We start from the raw sequence: 24,734 nt of genomic DNA, 5'->3' as shown, positions 1-24,734 counted from the left end.
CTGCAAGTGATTGAATGGATCTTCAATTATTTAATGAATAGCTTGGTTTTGCTGGAAGGTACCTAGTTGTTATTTAGAAATGAATAACGAAAGCCATAATCGAACGTATATAATCTTAGTAAATAACATAGAAATCGAATGCCACAAAACAATAAAAAATCCTGCACCTAGTCATCCTGAAATGAAATATGTATAGTGACGGACATAGTATAAAACATTTGCGTTACATTATTCATACAACTCATTAGGTACGTTTTGTTTATTTAGAAGCAGTTCAGTATATTTTTGATCTGTACCTGCCTAGATATTGCAGGTCATTGACAAGAACGCCGCACTGCAATTTACACATTGCGTTTGCGCACAATGTACTACTCGTACACTACTAGTTTCTGCGTAAGTTAACATTACGTGCTAGGTACTGCTACTGTCACGTTATAAAATATGATAAGCTGTTGCATCTACTAAATATAAATGCCTAAGAAAATTATATTGCAGAACGTAGGTTAAAGCTTAGAATATTAAAATCCTATTACGTTTTTGTTACACGTGAGTTACTCCCTCGCCTACTGCACCGTACCTTAGAGATGTGGGTCATTGACAAGACTCGCTGCACCTGCAGGCGCGCAGCTTATTGCAGCGAAAACTTATCTCCGCCCATAAAGTGGCCTGTGGAAGCATCTTTCAAAATCAGAGGTGGAATTGTGTAAAGCAATCGTAATCATTTGACAGTTCATAACGTACGATAAAGTCAGTTAAACAAAGCGTTTGACAGAATAATCGTACGTTATGAACTGTCAAATGATTACGATTGCTTTACACAATTCCACCTCTGATATGCAACGCGAATTATTTCTCAGCCGATGTACAAATGCAAGAATATCCACTAGAATTATTACAGGCTTTAATCTTTGACCTTTGATATCGGTTGAATATTTATGGTCAGTATGTTGAATATTTTAAAACAAATATGGTAGTGATTTTTATTCTATTTGCTATTCTAGAGATAAATACGAGTATAACTTTCATAAAGTGCGTTTATCTAGATCAGTTGACCATTCATGTGTAAAAGTTCCTGCAAAACGGATGACCAATTGACCATAGTCCTCGATATACAGTGTGTCCGGGCATGTAGTGATCAAACTTTTAGGGCGTAATCTATGGACAATTTTATCGATGAAAATACTTCAAATTTGGGGCCTGACCAATTTCTCGAAAAATTACATCGATTTAAGTTTTTAATTTTTAGTTTACACCTCTTCTTTAAAAAACAAGTGAAAGCGTGGGTAGCTTAACATTAATAGGCAAATATTTTATATCATGCGATAGCCAATAAAATTATCTATTAGTAGAAGAAGAAAGCAGACACAAGTTTCATACATTTTATGGGAGTAAGAATGGATTTAATTAGAAAAATACATTACTTTTTTCACTTCTTTTTCAGTTATTTTCCAACACAAGAAAAACCAGGTCGTTAAGGTATGTTTTATTTGCATTGTATTATTAGTATTTGAGCTATTCTACAAAACGAATGTAAATTTATTAGTCTACGTCTATTAGTTTCGACGTAATTGTTGAACAAAGATACCCCTTCCCAGCGGTTTCCATAGCGCACGCGACATGCGAAAATGCACTGCCTGAAATAATCACACAACCTATTCCGATTACTATGGAAACCGCTGGGAAGGGGTATCTTTGTGCAACAATTACGTCGAAACTAATAGACGTAGACGAATAAATTTACATTCGTTTTGTAGAATAGCTCAAATACTAAAAATACAATGTAAATAAAACATACCTTAACGACCTGGTTTTTCTTGTGTTGGAAAATAATTGAAAAAGAAGTGAAAAAAGTAATGTATTTTTTCTAATTAAATCCATTCTTACTCCAATAAAATGTATGAAACTTGTGTCTGATTTCTTCTTCCACTAATAGATAATTTTATTGGCTATCGCATGATATAAAACATTTGCCTATTAATGTTAAGCTACCCACGCTTTCACTTGTTTTGTAAAGAATAGGTGTAAACTAAAAATTAAAAACTTAAATCGATGTAATTTTTCGAGAAATGGGTCAGGCCCCAAATTTGAAGTATTTTCATCGATAAAATTGTCCATAGATTACGCCCTTAAAGTTTGATCACTACATGCCCGGACACACTGTATAGTAATTCATTCCAATGTCATAAATAATAGCACTTTGGAATGCGCGCGCGCATAAAAAACGACGATAAGTCGCGGCCGGTCGACAGGTGGCGCGGGCAGGGCGCAGGGCTGACTGCAAAGACCCTTATTTAAAAGCCTTATGAAACCTAACCTAACTCATAAAAAAAGTTTGAGGTGGCACAAAATATAATTTTTAAAATCCGAAAACATTTCATAACTACACGATCATCAGTGTTTAATGACGTATGAGTCGGTTCGAGTAAAAACCCGGTTCAATTAATATTCTATTCCATCTCTCAGACTCAAAGACATCCGTCGTATGATTATAGGAAACTCGCTTCAAGGGATAAAAATAATGTGGGAAAACCAAAACACAGGTGTAGTTGAATGCTGATTTGTGCGAGATGATCAGATCATGAATAATGCAGCGCAGGCGCCGGCGAGGCAGCCTCGTGATTTCATCCGCGTATCTTACAAATGAAATGGAAGAAAAATTGCACATAACAAGTAATTCATATCTGTTGTGGTGACATGATGATCATTTTAGTGCTCGTTGAGTTCATAATTTTTCTCTAAATCACTTTGTTTTTCTATTCTGTCTACAATTGACTAATTTGGTTGACTTTTCATTATGTTGATTGAGTTTGAGACGATGATGAATTTGTCTAGCTGTCTCATTAAATTGTTATATGGAGTTCCGTCGTTTTGCTAAACAGCTTTCGATTGTGTAACAGTTTTAAGCTCACATTGAATGTCATTTATGTGTATTGTATTGACACGCGATGTTTTGGCAACATTTGCATATTATGTCTATTATATCTCGAAATAACAGAATAAGTCCACACAATGGGTGAGGAATGCGTGGTTATTCAGGCTTTAATTTGAATTGATGATATCTAACGCCTAACGCGTTACTTTATGGCTCAGGGCTGTCAAACAAGATACTATTTAGTAATCAATAAGTAAGCATTGGTTAAATAATTATTTTAGTCAACCAATACAACTCAATATTTTGATTTACAATAACGTCGCTAAATTTTAAATAAACACACTATTAGTCAACTAGTTACTATTAATTAAATTAATTTGATTTGATTTGATTTGATTTGTATCTATATTATGATATTAATGATTCAGGGGCCAGGGGCTTGGGCAGTGGGCCTGGGCACGTCTTATTATAATCATGGAAAAACGGATTGACTGTTTTAAAATAATATGTAATGGTTCAAACGTAAACGTGATTTTTATGAATCTATTTGGAGAAGATGTTATCTTTATCATATATAATTTAAAATATTTAACTACACATCTATACTGCTGTGGTGGCATCCCTGTTCATCCCTAACTGCAAACTAGTTTGGACGCGCGTAAAAAAGCGCACAAAAACGCGCGGTCACGTTGTCCGATGCGCGGGTGAGTCAGCCTCCGCCGCGGACGCAAAAAACTGTATCGAAACTAAAATAATAATATGTGTATTCCGGATTCATAGGTAAGGTATGTTTATTTTTAATTGCGATGTAGCATATTTTTAAAAACAATCGTGTCTGATTGACTAATCAATGCGTGTAAAGTTGAATTCCAAGATCGAGCATTTTTAACTTCTATTAATTATAATTATCTTACTAGCTGTCGCGTTCTAAGCCGCTTTTGCATAATTTTATAGGTACTACTAAACTTAATTTACACGTGGTTTTTGATCCTGAGTAGAGATTTTAAATGATACTCGTAGATTGTAGAAACTTTCCCTATTCTCCTTAGGAAAACTAATTATTAAAGCTGTAATATAGAGTCTGCAGGTAATTTTATTAGCATACATTTTAAAAACATTACTTTAAGTATATTCTTAAGGTGCATCTAACAAAGACTTTCTCTGGAAAAATATTTACAAAATAATTAACCCAGTAACCTTAAAATAACAGTAGTACATCCGCTCGTGTACGTAGAATGTAATGAGATAGTAAGAATAATAATTCTTAATGCATGAGAAGAAGATCCAAAATTAAGTAGCATTGTGTTGTTATTAGAATAAAATTCTTGCTCATGCGCAACGCAACTTGCAATAAAATCATTAAGTACACAACATTTTATACATCGTCAGCATTTTCGGAGTATCTCAGTAGGTAGGTATGATTTTATTAACAAAATCGCATTTTCAGCGCCAAGTAGAGACAGAGTCGTAATGATACGAACGAGGGCTGTAACATTTTTAATTCATCTAATATGACACATTACTTTGTAAATCTGATGGTGAAAGTTTCTAACCTTCCTTCATCTCAGCCATGGCCTGGATTAATGTCCCGAAGCACAGCTAGAGTCATAATTATAATAGGACGTGAAAAAAAGCTCTTGTTAAAAGCTTATGATTTTATGCTAAGAGCAATTTTTAAATTAGATCATATTTGAAGCCCGAAACACTCCTGAAATGCTCCAGTTTTCACACGTGCGTGTACTTGAACGTGTTTTGGAGTGTTCGCGTCACAGACCTAGGTAGTGTGGTCTGTGGTTCGCGTTAATCCACCGTTTCGTCGTTTAGCGAGATGAAGCCGGCGCTAAGGCGATCGGCCACGCTTACGCAAGGTTTGTTATTGGCCCAGCGATTGTTATTAAACGGTTATGAAGGCGGAACCTGGAGGATCATCTTATTTTATGAGTTCAAACATAAATAAACTTACTGAAACAAAGTTTAGAGTTGGGTAATTCAATGACAACTAGTGAATGTAGTAGAGCAACCGATTCATATATGAAAATCATACTACTCAACTTGAAAAATAAATACGAGATTAGTTAGGGCCAGGGCATAATAATATGATTTCAGACTGCATTAGCAGCCATAAGCGTCTGAGTTGATAATCTTTTCATCTGTCAGATGTTTGCCGCTTATTAAAAAAAAAACTTGCAATTGAAAAAAAAAACACGCCAACATTCTGAATTCACAACCCTGTATTGTGTAATCTGAAACGAAACAGACGCTATCAGACGACAAAAGTCTAATATTTGTTTGTGGAACAGCGTTTTCGCTCAATCTTCCGCGCCGGCGCTCAATCAATTTGTCGTCGATTACGCTGATGGATGGCGTAGAAACGTTTCCCGCTATTCAGCCGATTTTTCGCTCGTCATCGCTTGTCGGCTGCGGCTCGTTCTCGCCAATCGATATCAACCTGTTATGATATTATACGAGCATGTAGTTCATTAATTTCAGCCTGATTGGATCGCTCGATGCCGAAAGTAGATTGTGTTAACACGACTAATTGGTAGAGTCTAATTAATTTACACTTCAGCGTCACATATTAAGGTAGGTAATGTAATTAAGTAAGTAATGTCATCTACATAAAACCATTAGGGCAATTAATACAGCTGCATTTAGATCGTACTTTATAAGTACGAGCCAATGATCCAAACAAACGGAAGATACTTATTTTAGAATTTCAGATTCAGAATAAGCGTAAAAATGTTTAAGAAAATCTGTTTGCTGTTTACGCAAGTAGTACAGCCAGTACAGGTACAACCCTATTTTCCTGTACATTTCCACTGTACGATCCACACAAGAATATCTATGTTGTTTTAGTTCGTCGGTCTATTTAATCGTCCAGTGCGTCAACACCCGACTGTTGTTTCTGCAAAGGCTATATTTACCCGACTTTATCAAGTCCTCATGTTATATTTCGCACATCTATAAAAATGTGATACCTAATACGATTTTATTTCTTTAACCATTTAGTAGGTATTTGTAAATTTTATTATTGTGCTAAGTCGATACATTATTATTTGGTAGTGCAATTACTAGTGGTTCCAATTAACTATTACCTATATTAATCTGTTATTGTACATTTCGACTAATCAGTTCTGTGTTATTATTTTTAAGTAACATCGGTCATATTTTTACGAAAAGTTAAACGGACTGTTAATTTTGAAGGAAAACATCCTAGGTGACATATTATGGGTTGTTTTTTATGTTTTAATTTAGCATTTTTCCTCATAAGTACACAGGATAAAAACTTACGAGTAAAATAAAAAATAATACCTATAATCTGAATTTAATGACTTTATTTGGGTATGTCCAGGGTGAATAAACTGGCGTGGCACCGCCGAGGCGCCAGAAAAAGGTGCGATGTAAAGATCTAATCAACCGCATCGCAGCGCGGGCGCAGAGGTGGCGCCACCAACACCTTATTGGGTCAACGTACGAGAGCGAAAAGCTTTTACAGTATTTTTTGCAAGCTTTTAAATAAGAAGTTATTTAACGTTTTAATTTGCCTGACAAGATACCACAAGGTTTCCTTTGCCATCGGAAAATTAGACAATTATTTTAGATGTTAAAGCTTCATGGGCTGACTGACCTATTATTGTTCACAAATAGAAATGATAATTTAAAGATAGCGTTTCGTAGAACATATTTTATGATTTTGTAGAGTCTAGAACCTAGACAAACGGTGCCAATTATTATCAGTTTCAAAAGAAAGAAATAAAAATAGGTACAATATAACTAATTACAGTTTATGTAATCAATTATTCTCATAATTTGATAATTTGATTAAATTAAAGTGTTCGTCAAGTAGACAAAAACGCGTATGACGCAACACGCTCAATTAATTTCATTAGCGGTTTGTTTGTAGAGTTCAAGAGAAGTATTCCAAATCGCCTGTTGTTTTGGACATTGTTTGCTCGCCGAGGAGCCGGACCAAGCGGTGACGCAGGCAGGCTGTTGCTGGTCAACAGTTCTTTGTCAGTATAACAGGAACTTTGGAAAAAAATGGTACTAATGTCATTATTAGTTCTGGTAGAGTTTCAGAGTACGTTCCCTTCAGTATTGACTCAATGTCTGAACTCCAGCAGCGACCAATATTCTTATAGTGCTGTGGGTTTTCTCGCCCATGAAACCTGCTACTTAGATAACTCTAGGTATCATTATAATATACACTAAGAGTAAGAAAATACAATTTTCTAGAAAATTATAGACAGGCGTAGCCGCTGAAGCTATTGATTTTTCAGTGCTACGAAATAATTACAATTGTGTGCTCTACAATTTTACTTCATCTTCATAAGATTGACGGTCAAACGCTAGGTTAGTAGAGAAAAAGAAAAATATTTTTCACCTCATTGTGACCATGTTATCGTAGGGAAACTACCTAATTGCATCAAACTTTTTACTCTCTTTGAAAGAGCTGTTAGCTTCTAACCTACTTTGTATTCAAAGTAACATACATGTGATACTTTGACATTTAGGTAACGAACTAGATATGAATCTAGACGTAAATATTTTTTGCTTACAGATGAGTACTTTCGAAAGTTGCTCGCGAACCTCGCGGGTTCAGCCCGAGTGAAGCAGGTCACACAAGTTTCGGAATTACGCTGCGCGGATAATGCGAGGCTTTGTGATAAAACGACCAACACAATGCCCATTATAGTATGTAGAGGTCAATAAATAAAAGAGTTGTAATCTATCCAGTTTTACAGAACAATATCGTTTTGACCCATATTTTTGTATGTTAGAAGAGGTCATGAGCGCGGCATGGCAGATATGAAATTCAGAATTGCATGAAGGTTTTTTATAACGTGAGAACTATGACTTATGTGCCTGAAGCATAGAAATGATTTATCTTTGCATTAATAGTAAATAGGTAACTGTAATTAAGTAATTATTTGGTAATCATATTCCCAAGTTTAGTTATGTTACAGTACAGCCCGCAATATTTCAGGACTTTAGAAAATGTGGGATATAAAGTTATTTCAAATGACATTATATTATAATGAGCAATAGACATAATTAAGCAACAAGCTCGCCGAGCAACGTGATAACGACGTCCAGGCTAATGAACTGCAGTGAATTGGTCATAAACTTGCAAGTCAAACAATTTTGTAGCGAGATTTCTCGATTAGATAAGCGAGGGGCGAGGGGTCGCAGCTTGTAATGACTTCCTCAGTGCTCATCTGTAATGTTTACGTGACGATGCTCAGAAGCGGAAATATAGGTCTATAAATTGAAATATGCAGCTTTAAGCGTTTGTTCCGTTAGGTTCAAGCCAGGGTTGTGAGTTGTTCCAGTTCCCACGGAACATTTATGCATGTCCTGCTAATTTAATGCCACACTGCATTTGGGACTTACAAAACTCGTATCGCCCCCGAGTAAAACATTGATTTACAAAAAGAATCCAGCGGGAAGTAAAAAACTACCCTTAACTTTTCATCTTCTAACAAATAGCCCTCTTAAGCCCTCCTTTCATAAAATGGCGTCAATATCAGAGGTCAGAGGGTGTTCCATCAGCCCAGATTTAGGAGGGCTTTCCCCGGAGTCGAGTGGTTCATCCATCCCCGTGACGTTGATTAATCCCCGTTTGAACGACTTGAGATACTAGAACTTACTCGAATGTGCTCCACAATTGAGGTTACACTCGGTTTTGATCGAGCTGAGTGGACACAATCGATTCGTCCGACTCGAGACTGCGTGTCAGCGCTGCATTGCGAATCCGGAATCGTATGATATTGTTGCATAAGAATATAGCAAAGTAATGAGTTTACCATTTTTGTCTGAATCATCAAAAGATGCTTCTAGTAATTTATTAATTGAATTATTAGGACAGTAATGTGTTGGATTATATTCCAGGTCACAAGTTAAACACTGTAGACTTTCAACAGGATATTTATTTTCCACCGTGCACAGTAAATACAGTACTTCACAGTTTCAAAGTTCTGCCGAGAAGAGACCGAGTCAGCCTAGAGCACTCACTTTTATCATTTCACTCCCTACCCGATTTTCTGCTCAGACCACGCCATCTGGCGGAAACATCTTTTGACTCAAGTAGTCAAATAGACAACTAATAAAATCTTTAATATTATAAAATCGACTATTAACAATTGAAATTGCTTTATAAAATATTAAAAATAATAATTATAATATTAAATTGAACAAATTTATATATGAACCTAACACTCGTCCATCCTGATAGCATGTATGCCCTCATACATGCATCATGTGATAACCTAACACTAGGCTGGCTGTGTCTTTCACAGTTTAGTACTTTATTTAATTAGGTACATTTGTTAAACGTAATGTGTATTTGATTGTATTATTCCACAATAAAAATAAAGTGTCTTACTCTACTATTTGCTTAATTTTATTATAATGCCCATCATACATTATTTTTCCCAAATGGGATCACATTAGTTCGTATTAAAAAAAAAACACTAATAATGTGCAAGTACTATGAGCAAAACTATTCTCGAAAATGTTTACATACAATAGGCGAGCTAACCTGTTCTCGCTAAAATATAAATAATAGTGAGCAAATCTGATCTCACATAAATCATAAATTAATCAAATTGTGAGCTAAACTGTTTTCACAAAACTTTATATACAATAGGCGAGCTAATCTGTTCTCGCTAAACTATAGATTAATAACAGTGAGCAAATCTGATCTCACACAAATCTCAAAATAATTACATTGTGAGCTAAAATGTTCTCACAAGTGTTTGTTACAATAGGCGAGCTAATCTGTTCTCGCTGTACTACAATAAACAAAACAGTGAGCAAATCTGATCTCACACAAATCTCAAAATAATTATATTGTGAGCTAAAATGTTCTCACAAGTGTTTGTTACAATAGGCGAGCTAATCTGTTCTCGCTGTACTACAATAAACAAAACAGTGAGCAAATCTGATCTCACACAAATCCTTATAATATAATTTTGTACATCAATAAATACTTAAACAGATAAGTACATTAATTTATCTGTTAGGTAAGAATAGAGTGTATATTAAAAATGTATATTAAATTATATTCCTTGTAATTATTAATTTATATTTAATTTGACAATGAGATGTAAAAGTATGATGCATTGATGAAATAAATGTTTACCTAATATGAGTATAATATATAAAATATAAGAGTTGATAAAATTCATTAGCAATCGACTGTATCATCATCAGTATCAGTGTCATTATTAATTTCTAGAGCTGCGATATGTACCCAGGGCTTCATACGGTCTGCGGCTACAACAGTACCTCGCTTATGTTTTATGTTACTGAACCCTGGCACCGACTTTATTTTGTAACGGTCATTTCCCAAAACTCTTATGACTCTGAATGGTCCTACGTAAGATGGAAGTAATTTCTTACTTTTGCCATCATTATTAAAAGAAGTTTGAGTAATTTTTACTAGTTCACCTTCTTTATACATGTGTGCAGGGCGCCTATCCTTATCGTAATAAGCCTTCTGTTTAACTTGTTCACTATCAATTTTATCTTTTACTTCTTTCCTAATAGTATCTAAATCTGTGGTTTCTCGAGTCTCTGACGAGATTTCCTCAAGTGACGAATTTATGTCCCCATTAATGGCAGTTCCGAACATAACTTCTGCTGGTGTCCTACCAATAGTTTTATGTTTGGTATTGTTCATACCCCATTGGACTTTTCCTACCTGAAGGTCCCAGTCTTTTTCGGCATTATTTAAATTTTGAGCTGTCAAGGAATCCAAAATTGTGCGATTGTATCGCTCTACTTGGCCATTTGATTTAGGGCTCGACACAGCATTTAAAATGTGTTTAATTCCTTTGTCAAGACAAAATTTCCTAAAAGAATGTGAAGTGAAGCAACTTCCTCGGTCAGTTATTAATCGCACAGGGGTTCTGAATGTATAAAATATATCGTTTAATATTTTTATCACATTAACTGTTTTTGTGTTTCTTACGGGTTTTATGAAGACAAACTTTGTAAAAGCGTCTACTACGACAAGTAAATAAGAATTTCCCCTATTAGATTTAACAAAAGGCCCAAGGTGGTCGGCATGCAGAGTATGAAACGGTATTTCTATTTTAGTTATAGGGTGTAATAATCCTTCACGGTTATCTTTATTATGTTTAGCAAAAGCGCATTCAACACAGGCTGCTACATATTTTTTTACAAAACGGGTCATTTTCGGAAACCAATATTGTTTTTTTACTCTATCTAGCGTCTTTTCAATTCCAAAATGGCCAATATCATCATGATTCATCCTGCATACCTGCCACCTTGCCCCCTTTGGTACAACCCAACGTAAGTTGTTTTTATCGCCGTCAACGCATTTAAACAGTTTATTGTCTTTGATTACATAATTATCCTTGATATATTGAAGGTCTTTCGGATTCATGTCACTAACGAGAATATTGCGGGTCCTGGCTAATTCGGAGTCACCAAGTTGTAGACTAAGTAACCAATCTTCACTATTTATGGTCATTACTGAAGGAAAACACTCATTTTGTAAGTCTACATCTGCAACCGGATTACGAGATAGAGCGTCGACGTGTTGCATTTTAACACCAGGTTTGTATTCAACACTACAATTAAATTCTTGTAACATTAACCACCAGCGGGCTATGCGAGGCACGAGGTCACGTTTTGAGAAAGTTGAGCGAAGGGCATTGCAATCGGTAACTATCTTGAACTCTTTTCCTATCAAATAAATCCGAAATTTTTTTTAAAGAGCACACAACTGCGAGTGTCTCCAGCTCATATGAATGAAAGTTCTTTTCTTCGGGCGAGGTTTGCCGACTGTAGTAAGCGATAGGCCTAAAGTCTTTAGAGTCATGAGCTTTTTGTAAGAGAATACCACCAACACCGTGCTTACTTGCATCGGTGTGGAGCTCTAATTCTGCAGTATGATCAAATATAGCCAAAACAGGTCTGTTTACCAATTTACTTTTGAGTGTTTCGAACGCTTCTACCTGAGTACTAGTCCATTCCCATACAGCATCCTTTTTGAGCAACTTTGTCAGTGGAAATGCAATATGGGCAAAATTTTGTATAAACTTCCGGAAAAATCCCACCAAGCCTAAAAATTGTCTAACTTTATGTACGTCGGTAGGTGTTGGAAAATTTTGAACGCACTGTATTTTCTTTTCGCCTGGCTTCACCCCTTCAGCGCTAATCTCGTACCCCAGATAATCAATTTTATTTTGAAGAAAATTACATTTTGATAATTTTAAAGTCAAATTGGATTTATCAATTAATTGCAGGACCTCCTCTAACCTATCTAAGCATTCTAGAGGGTTAGCGCCAAAAATAAGCAAGTCATCAATGTAAACCATAGCTTTTGTAAATCGCGATGAACCCAAAATCTTGTTCATCATTCTTTGAAAAACAGCTGGTGCATTCGCCAACCCAAATGGCATTCTGTTAAATTCAAACTGTCCATCTGGGGTGACGAACGCAGTCAGCTGTTTACTGTGCTCCCCGATAGGCACCTGATAGTAACCAGATGCTAGGTCCAAAGTGATGAAACAAGCTTGTCCGGATAAGCGCGCTATCTCGTCTTCAATAATAGGCATCGGATATCTTTCTTTAACGGTTACTGAATTTAATTTCCTATAATCTATGCACATTCTGAGGCTACCATCAGGTTTCCGCACTAAAATGATGGGACTAGCATATTCTGAAACCGATTCTCGGATTATGCCTGCATCTAACATCTCATCAATCATACTACGGACTTGTTCTCTTTCATGGTGTGAAAGCCTATAAGGTCTGCAAACAATTGGGCGTTGATCATTAAGCTCTATGTTCATTTCCGTGACGTTAGTACATCCTAATTCCCCTAGACTAGAGGCAAAGCAATGTTTATACTTATTTAAAAGCTCAATAAGCCTATCTTTGTGTTCTTTTGATACCGATTCGCCTATATTGAGATCCGAATCCAATATCTCTCCAAAATCTCTCGATTCAAGAACAGTTGGAGAGTGTCTGGAGATTCTATTTACAGTGTCTATCCTTTCAGCTCTACACAATGCAAAATTATCCATTATCAAACAAGGACTGCAACTAGGGGCTACAGTAATATAGACAACCCCGTTTGTAACTTTATGTAAACCACCGTAGATGACAAACTGTTGACCGGGTTTCCCTACTAGCCTTTCTTTTATAATAATAGTTCCACTAAAACCATCGTATGTAAAAGCTTTAAAGGAAGCAGGTCCATATAGCTCTATGTCGTATTGAGCCAAAACTTTAACGAATGAATCATTACTAGATTCAGTCTGCGGTAGTTCATTCCCTATATCATAGAAGCGTAGTTGAGACAAATCTTTATAAACCACAATATGGGGTAGCTCTGTAAAAGTCTGACCTACTAAAATTTTCGTATCTAAAAGATTATCTCTCACAATTTTACAGGGCACCTCCGCTTTCACATTATCTATTTCCAATGTAATATTCACATTCCCCAAAGATTTTACAATATTATTACCGAAACCCTTCATCATAGATTCTTTAGAATCATTTGTCAAACCCAAACTCAATGCAAACGATTCTTTAATTAATGTTACCTCGCTACCAAAATCAATGAATACTTCTGTTTCGACCCCATTTACGTTTGCCGGTTTTAAAAATTTTGAATTTTGACTTGAGCTAGTTATGCACATTGTTTTACGAGTTTCATCATGTTGGTTGTTTTGCATTTTATCTGATTTGAAACTAAAGCAATTTTCAGTTTTATGACCCACTCTATTGCATCGACTACATTTAATCAAGGGCTTCGAACACTGTGTAAAATGGTGTCCCTTTTCCCTACAATTGAAACAATATGGACCCTGAGGCTGTTTACTATTAAACCTTGAGCTTTCCTTAGTATTATCTGACCAAGTTTTTTGCCTTGCATGAAAGTTAGACTGCAATCTATCAGAAAAGCTACCAGCGTCCTTGTTACTTAACAAAAATTCTAGTAATTGATCCGGGTTAGAGCAACGCAAAGCCAGGGCACTAGATTTCATAGTTTTGTCACTAATACCGTGGATGATACAGTCAACTGCCCGTTTACCACTAATATCACATTGATTTAAAAGACTTAATTTCTCATAATAGTACACTTCAATAGGTTCACCGAACCTACTCCTACGTTTCAACATTTCTTCCAAGATTTGACCATAATTCAGTTCCGAAGGGAAAGCTTTGATCAATTTCTCTTGCCACTCTTGCCACGAAAACAAAATTGTGTCCAAGCTCTCGTACCAAATTTTGGCCAAACCTTGTAATTTTTGCATTGCAAAGTGAACGGTAGTTTTATCGTCCCAGCCATACACTGATGCACACTCGTTAACTTTCTTTAGCCATATATTAATACGTTGATTCTTTGTAGCTGGGTCAAAACTAGGAATAATATTTTGATGATCTAAATTTTTGTTAGTTGATGATGTGATTTGGTTTGGCTGAGATGGTAAAATACCGTTCTTAATTGATTTTACAATTTCTGTGATATCTCTACTCGTGAAATTAGGGCTACGGGATCTACAACGAGGCCTATCACTATCCTCTTCCTGCCTACGACGGTGATAACGTTCTTTGGAAGTTGTGTCTCGACGCCTATTTCGATAACACTGACGTGAAGAACATGGTGAATTTACTCTCCTCTCTCTAGTACGTGACCGGGTTATATTATCACGATCTTTTTGCAATTCGCGTTCTAATATTTGAAGTCTTGTACGTACGTTTTCTAACTCCTCCTGACGCTCCCGAAGACGACTGCTCCTCGCACTCCTCTCGCGGGAACGGCTACGGCTTCGACGATCCAAGTTGTGACTGCGGTCTTCGTTTGGGATGTCATCTTGTTGTCGGGGCTGGCTAGGGTCCGGTGTTTCCAGTCGCCGACGCTTGCGTCCTGGTTCTGAACTTGAGCCGTCCATCGTTTGCCACTCGAAAGAGAAGAAAATATATTAGTCATATACCCGAAAATAAACCTAAAGCCAAAGGAGCCTAGCTTTCTAGGTTTTTTTTTTTTTTTTTTTTTTTTTTTTTTTTTTTTTTTTTTTGTGGGTATTTAAAAAAAAAATATATCCCTTAGAGATAAACGTACGATACTAAAATTATTGCCTAAATACAACACTAACCAAATTTTATAGAATCTACACTAATCTTCACTCCTTATCAAAGTATAAAAATTAAAAAAAAAATGATACTAATAAAAACGCAAAAACTCATTTTCAAATCCAAATATTCTAATATTACGTTGTTAAAATAAAATAAATGATAGTACAACTACCCCGTCAAAAATAAAAATATTCACTTATAATTCACTATTAAAAATAATTTGTAGGTACCTACTCTTATTTATTAAACTGATTGAAAAAAAATGTTTTTAAAAATCTTAATAAAACTCTGCCACTATTAGCAATAGGAAAAATAGGAATAAAAGGAATTACCATACCATGCTTCAAAGTCACCGTTAGGAGAGACCCCAGGTGCCAGTAGCTAAATAACCGGTTTCTTATTTCAACTTTGACTCAGAATTATTTCTAGCTAATTTGATTTCTTTGTAGTTTATCAGGTACTTGTATACTTCACGAATTAAAAATAATTAAAACAAAATTAACCGGTATAATATATTGCTTTACGGAACCAAGGGATAGTAGCAAAATTTAAAGTATTCCTTTTTAACTATACACTTCACACACTTAAAAGATTACATTATGGGCGTGTACTTACGTTTTAAAACGCTGTTTCTCCCGCGTCTGACTTGTTGGATTATATTCCAGGTCACAAGTTAAACACTGTAGACTTTCAACAGGATATTTATTTTCCACCGTGCACAGTAAATACAGTACTTCACAGTTTCAAAGTTCTGCCGAGAAGAGACCGAGTCAGCCTAGAGCACTCACTTTTATCATTTCACTCCCTACCCGATTTTCTGCTCAGACCACGCCATCTGGCGGAAACATCTTTTGACTCAAGTAGTCAAATAGACAACTAATAAAATCTTTAATATTATAAAATCGACTATTAACAATTGAAATTGCTTTATAAAATATTAAAAATAATAATTATAATATTAAATTGAACAAATTTATATATGAACCTAACAAATGTTTTCAATCTACAGTTAGATGCACGAGTTCATTAGTAGTCTTAAGAATAAATAGTGTGATTTAAATATCTAACAAAATTCGTACCTTAAGATACTAAAGAACTCGGGCTTGTACTACTGTACTTTGATAACTTACTTAATTTTAGTAGTAACCTTAATTTACAATAGTGAAGTTAATTTTAGATTTGAAATAGTTTATTTTCGTGAAGTTTCTTTGATACTTGAATATTTTCATTGGTAAGTTTTGATCTTATTGCGATTTTTACACGTTTTCTTTTTTACATTAACATTTTGTTTTAACTACATAAAATTGTTTTAGGGCCAAAACATTCGATGAAATTTGTAACGGTAAGGATAGGACATTTAAATAGGAATTTACTTATTTTCTTCATCTTACTCGTACATTTCTATTTTTTTAAATATCTTCATTATTATCAATTTTAGAGAAACTAGATTTGCTCACAATATAGATTAAAAAAAAAGAGCAAAATTATTTACACTCAGACACGGTACATCATCTTGGCAAATAATTGAGGATGTGCAGTGCTTTCTTAAATCAGGCTAAGTGTGAGTGTCAGGCGGGGCTCGTCGTCGGCGCCACTTTCACACGGAAGGCGGTGACCGATGACCGATGGCGCGTGAACTGCGATTATCTTATTGAGGGCGGGCGGATGGGCCGCCCGCCGTCCGTCCGAATGTCACATTGTACAAATTGTCTTGACACCGATCCCTTTGATCAGCTTATTGTTGATATTTGGGTTCCGTTCCGTTCCGTTGTGCTTTATAAACAAGGCAATTTTGATTTATCTTTTAAATGCTTATTTATATTTTATTTTTCAGTTATTATTATTCATGCCATCCATTTAATTTATGTTTTGTATTTAATTTATTGTTAATGCTTTAAGTTTAAATATCAATTATGTAAATGTCCCATTATCGAATCAAATATTTGTTATACATTATGATGTAGAATACATATTTTAACGGCAGAAAATTATACATCAGAACCCAAAGCGTAAGAGTCTCATTCGCGCTTGACGCTCTCCGCCATGGGAATGTGTCGCGGGCGCGGGTCCATCCGTCATCGTTAGGGAAGGAAAGTAATGACGATTGATCGGACGTGTTAGGATAATTTCATCACGGACCCTTACAAATGAATGCGCTAGTCAATGATAGATCATGTGAAAAGAACCAGTTCGTAGCTAATCTATCAAACATTTTAATCATAATTCTGGACCTAGCTTTTAAAACAATGAACATTCCTTACCTAAATACTTTATTGTACGGACATATTGTGATTTTTATCAAAAAAATTATATGTTCGGGAATTCATAGTCCACATCGTACATTCCTTTGCGATTGAATAGCGATCTAGTCCATAGCAACAGCGGGCGAAGGCATTTCTATCCGCTAGTAATTGAATCGTCTGGGATGCATGAGCTATATTTATTTGCTCCCAACGTTGCCTCTAGGATTACTATACTCATGGGTGCTGGGATGGCAGGATCTTATTACGTGAAGAATTTTATACATTCCACTCCCAGCGAATATCGACCTTGTTACACTATCTTTAAGGTCCGTAAAGCAAGGGAGGCTGGCCACGCGCTCGGTCATGGACCTCTCGTAGGCTGCGCGCGCGCTCGTCTTTTTGCGGCGCATCCGACGCATTTTTCTCTCGGAATCCCATTTGCGATCCGACATTGTCATTTTGCTAATTGACATGTTTAATTAGATTATTTGTATGCGCGGACGTCGTTGCGCGATTCGGTAAGGCCACTATAAGATGGAATGGAATTCGGAACACCGGTATCGGACGCAAGTATGTGATACCGTGAAATAACTCGGTTTTTTGTCGGCAATTAAGCCTAGTCATGGGTTAATTATGCCCACTAATTATAATGCGCTTACGGACATAATAATTATTAAAGTTAATAATTTACCCCGACTTTTTCCTTGAATTATTGCTGATAAGACGAACAGAAATTATTTATTTGGAATTCTTTGAAAACTGTAGGCAACTAATAACGGGACTCAAAGGTGTCATTTTTTTAGAATTAGAGTACAACACTGCACTCATTTTTCAAATTCTAACTAATGGAACGAAAGTTGAAGATTTTTCTTAGTTGAGGACTATCATTTGTATGTTTACTAGAATAGGTACGTTTTCTTTTCGTCACAAACGACGATTGCTATAACGAAAGGTCATACCAGCCTAGTAACAAAGAAACAATATTTTACGTTGGACGAAGCTGAAGACGGGTCACAGTAAGAAGTAATTTAGTGCTTTTGTTAATTGTTATTTGTGTTTGTTGCAGGTCAAAAGGCGACATGACGTCGCCGACGAGCCTGCTGCTGCTGGCTGCAGCGTTCCATTTCCTTACTTTAAGTAGTGCGGGTAAGTGCTACCTTTGTCTAACATTTGTTCGAAAAATAAACTGAGCTTTCGCGTTACGTGTAACGGAAAAATAACTGGAAATAAATAGTGACTTAGGATATTTTTTATGATTTTCCGGGTCCTGATCAAGAAAAATACCATGATTCTATGTTTTAGAAACTATCAAGAAAGAAAATACTGATGTGTTATACAGCATTTGCACGGTGTGTTTATTAGTTAATGACAAGTACACGTACGCAACACTTTATATTTAGTTGTAATCTGATCGCTTAGCATCCGGTCTGCGCTCTATCACCTCTGCAAAATGTGAGGTGTGATGCGAGTGACACGTTGGTACAGTCAGTAGCATAAACAATGAACTTGAAAACAAACATTGAGGGTACGAGTGGTGCGACTAATCACTGAGCCAGTTACAGTTTCTATTCAAGATCACGTTACTCAACTGGTTTATCTATTTTCAAGAAAACGTCACCGATACAATAACTTCAGTATGTTGTGTTTAAGTACTGAAAACTACAAAATCTACTTTGCTCTTATACATAATTATTTTGATATGCGCACTGAAAATAAACTAAATCCTAATATTTTTTGAGTCTGATTGTACTCATGGTGTCAATTTGAACATTACTTCAGCGCGATTAGGCGCACAGTGACGCGCTAAGTGCAGTTGACATGCGGTTTAGTGGCTCTCTCCTGTTTCAAGTCCTGCTTTTGACAGGTCTTTAGATCGAGATAATTTATTGAATTTTTACGTAAGGATCTCTTTTTCAATAAATTATTTACTTGAGCTAAATTAGTAAGTCCAAAGTGCCAAACTCAAAAGAAGCACTACTGAAATCTTATAATGAACAAGATGTAACTATGTACTTACAATACTAAGCCCTTAAGGGCTAAATAACTCAATGAAACTTACTATGTAGGTTTTAGAATGTTTTCCATCATCTTAATTGGTGTTGGAAATCAAGATTACCTAGAAAGGCCATCGAAGCCGTAACAAATGTTTTGAAACTGAGTCATTGCGTGACATTAATTATAAAACTTTGTAATAAAAAGGCAAATAAAAATGTACTTATTAGTTTAAAAAGACCTAGTTAATTTCAAAAATACTTTTGGTCTGTAGCCGAATAATTTATCTCAATGTTTAGAAACTTCAGATAAGTACAATATAGATTATTATAATGACTCGTAGAACATAAAATATCGGGTACATCGTTTTATTTAGTCAAGACTTTGTTCAATATTTGTCCAAGTTAACGTCTTTAAGTCAAGATGGTGTATTTGAATAGGTACGACTAAAAGTAATTAGATATTATTTGTGTTCAATGTTGACATAGTATCATTGCGGTAAGAAAAAAGTTGAGTATCATTTCAATCTATCGAAAAACTATTTTTATGTCAATTGTTGTGTTAAAAGTTGATGAATCCACTTTACCTTGTCCATCATTTTACAAATCAAGCTATTTATAACTAGCTCAAAATATAAAAACAACTACCTGCGTAGAACATGCGAATGGCCATACAATTTACGTAATCAATTCTGAAAAATACCGATTTATTTGCGTTCTGTGACGTAACAAATAATACTAGTGAACAATGAATTTTATTACTGTAGTGAAGGCTTTTAAAGTCGAGTTAATAATTTCAGACGGCAACAATGGAGGCAGGAGTTGACTTTGCAAATCGATATCTGATATTCTGACTCACCTAAACTTAACTAACGTTCTTTTGATTGAACTCGCATATTGTGCGAAGGAGGCAGAGCTTTGATCTTTAAAAATCAGTTTTCCGAGTAGGTTCTTTTCGATCATAAAAAGTCTGACTGAACGTTGTGCGATTGGACGAGCCACGAGCGCGCTCCATCACGCGAGCAAATTAGATTTCATATTTCACGAAGCTAAGGATTGCGCTTTCAGTTCCGCTGCAGTATTTAATGGTAGACTTGCAATGAAATTGCTGTTTATCATTTGATTTGGAATTCGTTTTGAAAATAAAGATTTGACTTTACTTATTTATTAACTTACAGAGAAACTCAAATTCAACTTGTATTAACCAGATAACTAATCCATGTTGTTTTCATAAATTAAACCATCCTTCCTACATTCCATTAATGCGTAAAAGAACCATATTAATTACGAAAAATTGTCTGCGCCTTTTATACGCATTGTATCCTTAAATATGAAATAACTGTAAAGTAATTATAACCGAAGTTAATCTGTACAACTGTTATTGTACCGTAAACAAATAAACTCAAGGCGGCGGTATTTGGGTTACACTCGGCTTACACCCTGCGCCTACGCAGCTACGCCACTCGTAAACGCCCGAACAAAGGCTCCGTAGTGTTTGCGCACCATCGATTGATTTAATATCGATAATTTAAAATACGAAAACCAAAATTTGAATATAAAACATTAGATCGAGAAAACCGGCAGTGCTAACTTAATTGACAAATATCCAAAAGGACATGAGAGTATTGGGACTCCATGAACAAGACGTTCAATGTAGAATTAAATGGTGGCGCGTGATTGGGTACCTAAGCTAGCTTAAGAAACATATATCATTTTCATGAACGTTTCTCTGTTAGGCGTCAGCGTTATGAGTCTCTTGAAGTTTAAAGCATCCTAATCTACCAAGAAATAATAAGAAAATTAATTCTCATTCTTTGTAAGTATAACTATAACTTTTTAGTAGAAGTCTAGAGCATCGATAGTTTGTATAAACAGCCTTAAGGCTCTGTCTTCAATGACGCAGATTGTTCGGGAATCTTTTATTTGTCCGGCCAAGGCCAGCGTCTGCGGCGGTGACGTCGACGTCGTCCGATACCATGCATTGTGACGTTATTGATGAGGCTGGTAGAGCACCAGCTGCACAAGAGATTCATTTAGCAAGCATAAGTGAAAGCGATTTAAGTATCTTTATTCAATAAGTACAACTTTTGCTCGCGGCTTACCCGTGTGAAGTTCAGATTGTCAAAGATCGTTGTAAATTCATTATTTATAGCATTTCTATTTCTATTAACTATTAAACATGTATAAAACAATTTGTTATATCAGTGGCAATGATATTAATCATTTCATTAATTTAATAATTTATTGAATTATTAACCAGAACGTAATCATTTAACTTTAATAAGATTGAATCAATCAAGTCATTAGTGATTTATTTATGTAATTCTACAGATAGATTGTTTGAATGACAAACTCGTACACTATTACTTATTATGGACTCGATTTGTCTATCACATATTAAAATGTCATTAGTATAATTACACAAAGGTGTAGTTATGGTTGTGGTGTTGTTTAATCTAATCCGACATAGAACCAAGAAGCTAGATTACATGTAGGCAGTTGAGTCGTAACCTTATAATAAGCCCGCAGTGTAAAATGGCGTCTCGCAATCTGTGGTAAAAGTCCAGGGGAATGCCTAGATAGACCGGGAGCGCGACTGCATTCCAAGCGTGACTCACGCCGCGCCACGATAAGTAGCTGGCAAAAGCTTAGCTAAGCTTACAATTTAGAAGCTTTTATTTAACTTCCCCTGTCCCGATATCCGATTGAGTTAAATAATATTTCAACATGTGATTGATGTAGACAAAAAATAAATGTATGTATGTGACTCACGCCCGTATTCACAAACGATGTTTTCTTAAGTGAAGCAGAAAATCGAACGTACAGCGTTGAATAGAGCTCTGTGATTGGTTCGTGTGTTCCTCATTATAATGTTTCTGAATACGGGCATCAGTTTTGCTAGACCTAAACATAAAGTAATTGCAATTATCATTAATTTAGTAGATGTTTAAGTAGATTGCTTTTCGGACAAGAAACAGACTCGAATGACATCCGGTCGTAACAGGTCACAGCGGCAGAAGCCATTAGCTTATTAAGACCCTTGTGTTTGCCTCAGACAGGCGTCTGACGCGCTACCTGGAATCCACTAATGGAATGACTGCCGCCCGAATGTCTGAGTACTTAGCAAGGACAAGAGGAGTTAATTTGCTACAGATTCACGAGTACCTAGAACATTGATGAAGCTTTCATAATACAGTTATCGTTGTTAAATCGTTAGATCAAGTGTCTGATTATTATTATAATAGGCTTCTTACTAAGATGCTACGACACTATGATAATCTAAGTCATGTCCATCATAAGAGGATCACTTATTACACTATTGCAACTTTTGCCCAATCCAAAGTGTCAGAGTAGAATTTGCGTAGTGCCGATAAATCCCCATTTTTACCCGACTGCGCCAAAAGAAGGGTTATTATAATTCTGCCAGCCGCCTACACGCACGCGCCCGATGACCGCGCACATCTCGCCCGCCTCGCGTGCGCCGGCGCAGATAGGTAACCGACGCTGCCCGGGATGACAGCACTCGATCAGGCTCTACATTACTGAAATATCACTTCTTTATCCTTTTGCAAGTTCTCAGAAACTGTTCATGTTGTCATCTGTCTCTTTCTTGTCATCAGTCATCCGTCTGGTATTCATTGCAAACTGGTATTTTAATTTCAATTCAGTTCCAGCTCCATGACATAGTGATAAGACCCAAAAATTGTGTAAAGCACCATTTTGGGACAGTATTTTGTGGAAAGTTAAAAAGAATTTTACCAAATTTTAATAAAAATATGAAATTGCCATACCTAAGTGTAATAAGGAAAATAGTGCAGTACCTAGTTCGATATAACAATAGCAGCTCTGTTGTCAATAGCAAATTGTGCAGGCTAGATGACTCTATTACAGCTATTGCTTTTACACGTGTTCGCTATTTCCTGGGAATGCTTTGGCATTCACCAGTCATATGACCACCAATACTGGCATGATTATAATCTACAGAGTTCTTTGTAAGAACAAATATAACAGTCAATCACAGATTGAAGAACATAGGTTAAAGGTAAACTTTCTCTAATCATTTCTGAAGCTTGAAAGAGATTGAAATATCTGTCATAATTCAGCGCATTTAATGTAAGTAATGTTCACGTCATTTTAATTTATGAGATACCATAATTTGAAGCAATCAGACCTCTTTAAGAGCTTGAACTCGTGTGCAACCACTGCAATTATAGTGTGCAATGTTCCTAATGACAAGTTAAATGTAATCAAGGAAAATGAGAGTGAAATGCTCGGAAAGTGGTTCTGTAACCGTGTTTATTTATAAATATAATAAATAAACACGGTTACAGTTTATATGTATAATATTTATGTATTTAAAAAAAAAAGTATATAAGTAGTATATCCGTTAAGCTAGCACCCATAACACAAGCATTAAGTTGCTTACTTTGGGGCTAGCTGGCGCTGTGTGAAATTGTCCAAAGATTTATTTATTTATTTATTTATTTTATTTAGTTGAGTATGAGTGAGCTATGTGCCCATAAATGTCGGACGTAATGACGGCTTAAAAGACACTGCGATTAAGCATTGGCCATCTAACTTCGGTGCTGAACTGGAAGTTACCCGTGTGGTAGTCAACGCTTAAATATTTAGTAATGTTGCGCAGCTTTATCGTGGCCGACGGGGAGCCCGCGCGGCGGCTGCGCCCGCGCTCGCAGGAACGTGTCCGAGCTAGGCCACGTTATCGCTTACATTGTTAGCGGTATGAATAAATAACAACTAATGTGGTTACTTGAATACCAGTACTGCCTCTTAGCTTGATAATCAATCTTAAATACCAAACAGGATGGTAAGGTGGCGTGTATAATATATTGGGGAACAATCTAGCTAGAGTAAGACAATTACAGAAAGATTAATTCCAAAATGAAGTGTTTAAGAATTGCTTCGCATAACTATTGGGAAACTACTATTTATGTTTTGTGTTTTACAAATACATTATTTGATTTGATATCTTAGGCCAGATTTTAGTCTGTAATGAGTTAAATTTTAATATTTAGGACAATTATTAGCTTTTGAATACGTTAAACTTGAGGGTCATTTCAGAATTCAGACTGAAGAGCGCTTATAATCGAACAGCTTATTCTCAAATGTGCATACTTCCTTACTATAAAAGTGCCTTTTTCTTCTTCTTCTTCTTCTTTTCAGCCAAATGACGTCCACTGCCTTTTTAGCGAAGTCCTAAGTCTAGCAAAGTCAGTTGTAAACAAACAAAGCAAAGTAAGCCCCTGGCTCGGTGGGATGAGCGGCGCGTATCGATCGCCCGTGACACCCCGTATCTGCTCCGCGCAGGGCTGCCTCTGCTTGGTTTTATAGAAAATGCTGTGTATTTATGAAAATAGATAAGTTTCAATTAGACGGCTGTCGAGATAATGACCAAGTTATTAGTGAGAAATCTCGTTAGTTAATATCAATGGATTGTTTTGGATTGCGGTTAAGGGCTCTTGTACTAATGACTAGTTACAGTTATTT

At 35.9% G+C, this 24,734-nt stretch overlaps 1 protein-coding gene across 1 annotated transcript in view; it reads left to right on the top strand.

Annotated features, from left to right (window-relative positions):
- LOC135071589 (titin homolog) overlaps nt 1-24,734 on the top strand; it is a 51,378-nt gene that overhangs the window by 11,521 nt on the left and 15,123 nt on the right. Inside the window, exon 2 of the mRNA XM_063965351.1 lies at nt 18,302-18,381. Within this exon, the coding sequence (XP_063821421.1) occupies nt 18,302-18,381 (80 nt within the window). The remainder of the gene's footprint in view (nt 1-18,301; nt 18,382-24,734) is intronic.

The sequence above is a fragment of the Ostrinia nubilalis genome, chromosome 5, assembly GCF_963855985.1.
Source record: "Ostrinia nubilalis chromosome 5, ilOstNubi1.1, whole genome shotgun sequence".
NCBI classification, from domain to species: domain Eukaryota; kingdom Metazoa; phylum Arthropoda; class Insecta; order Lepidoptera; family Crambidae; genus Ostrinia; species Ostrinia nubilalis.
Note: the sequence above shows the minus strand (reverse complement) of the source record. Positions and strands in the feature narration are given on the sequence as shown.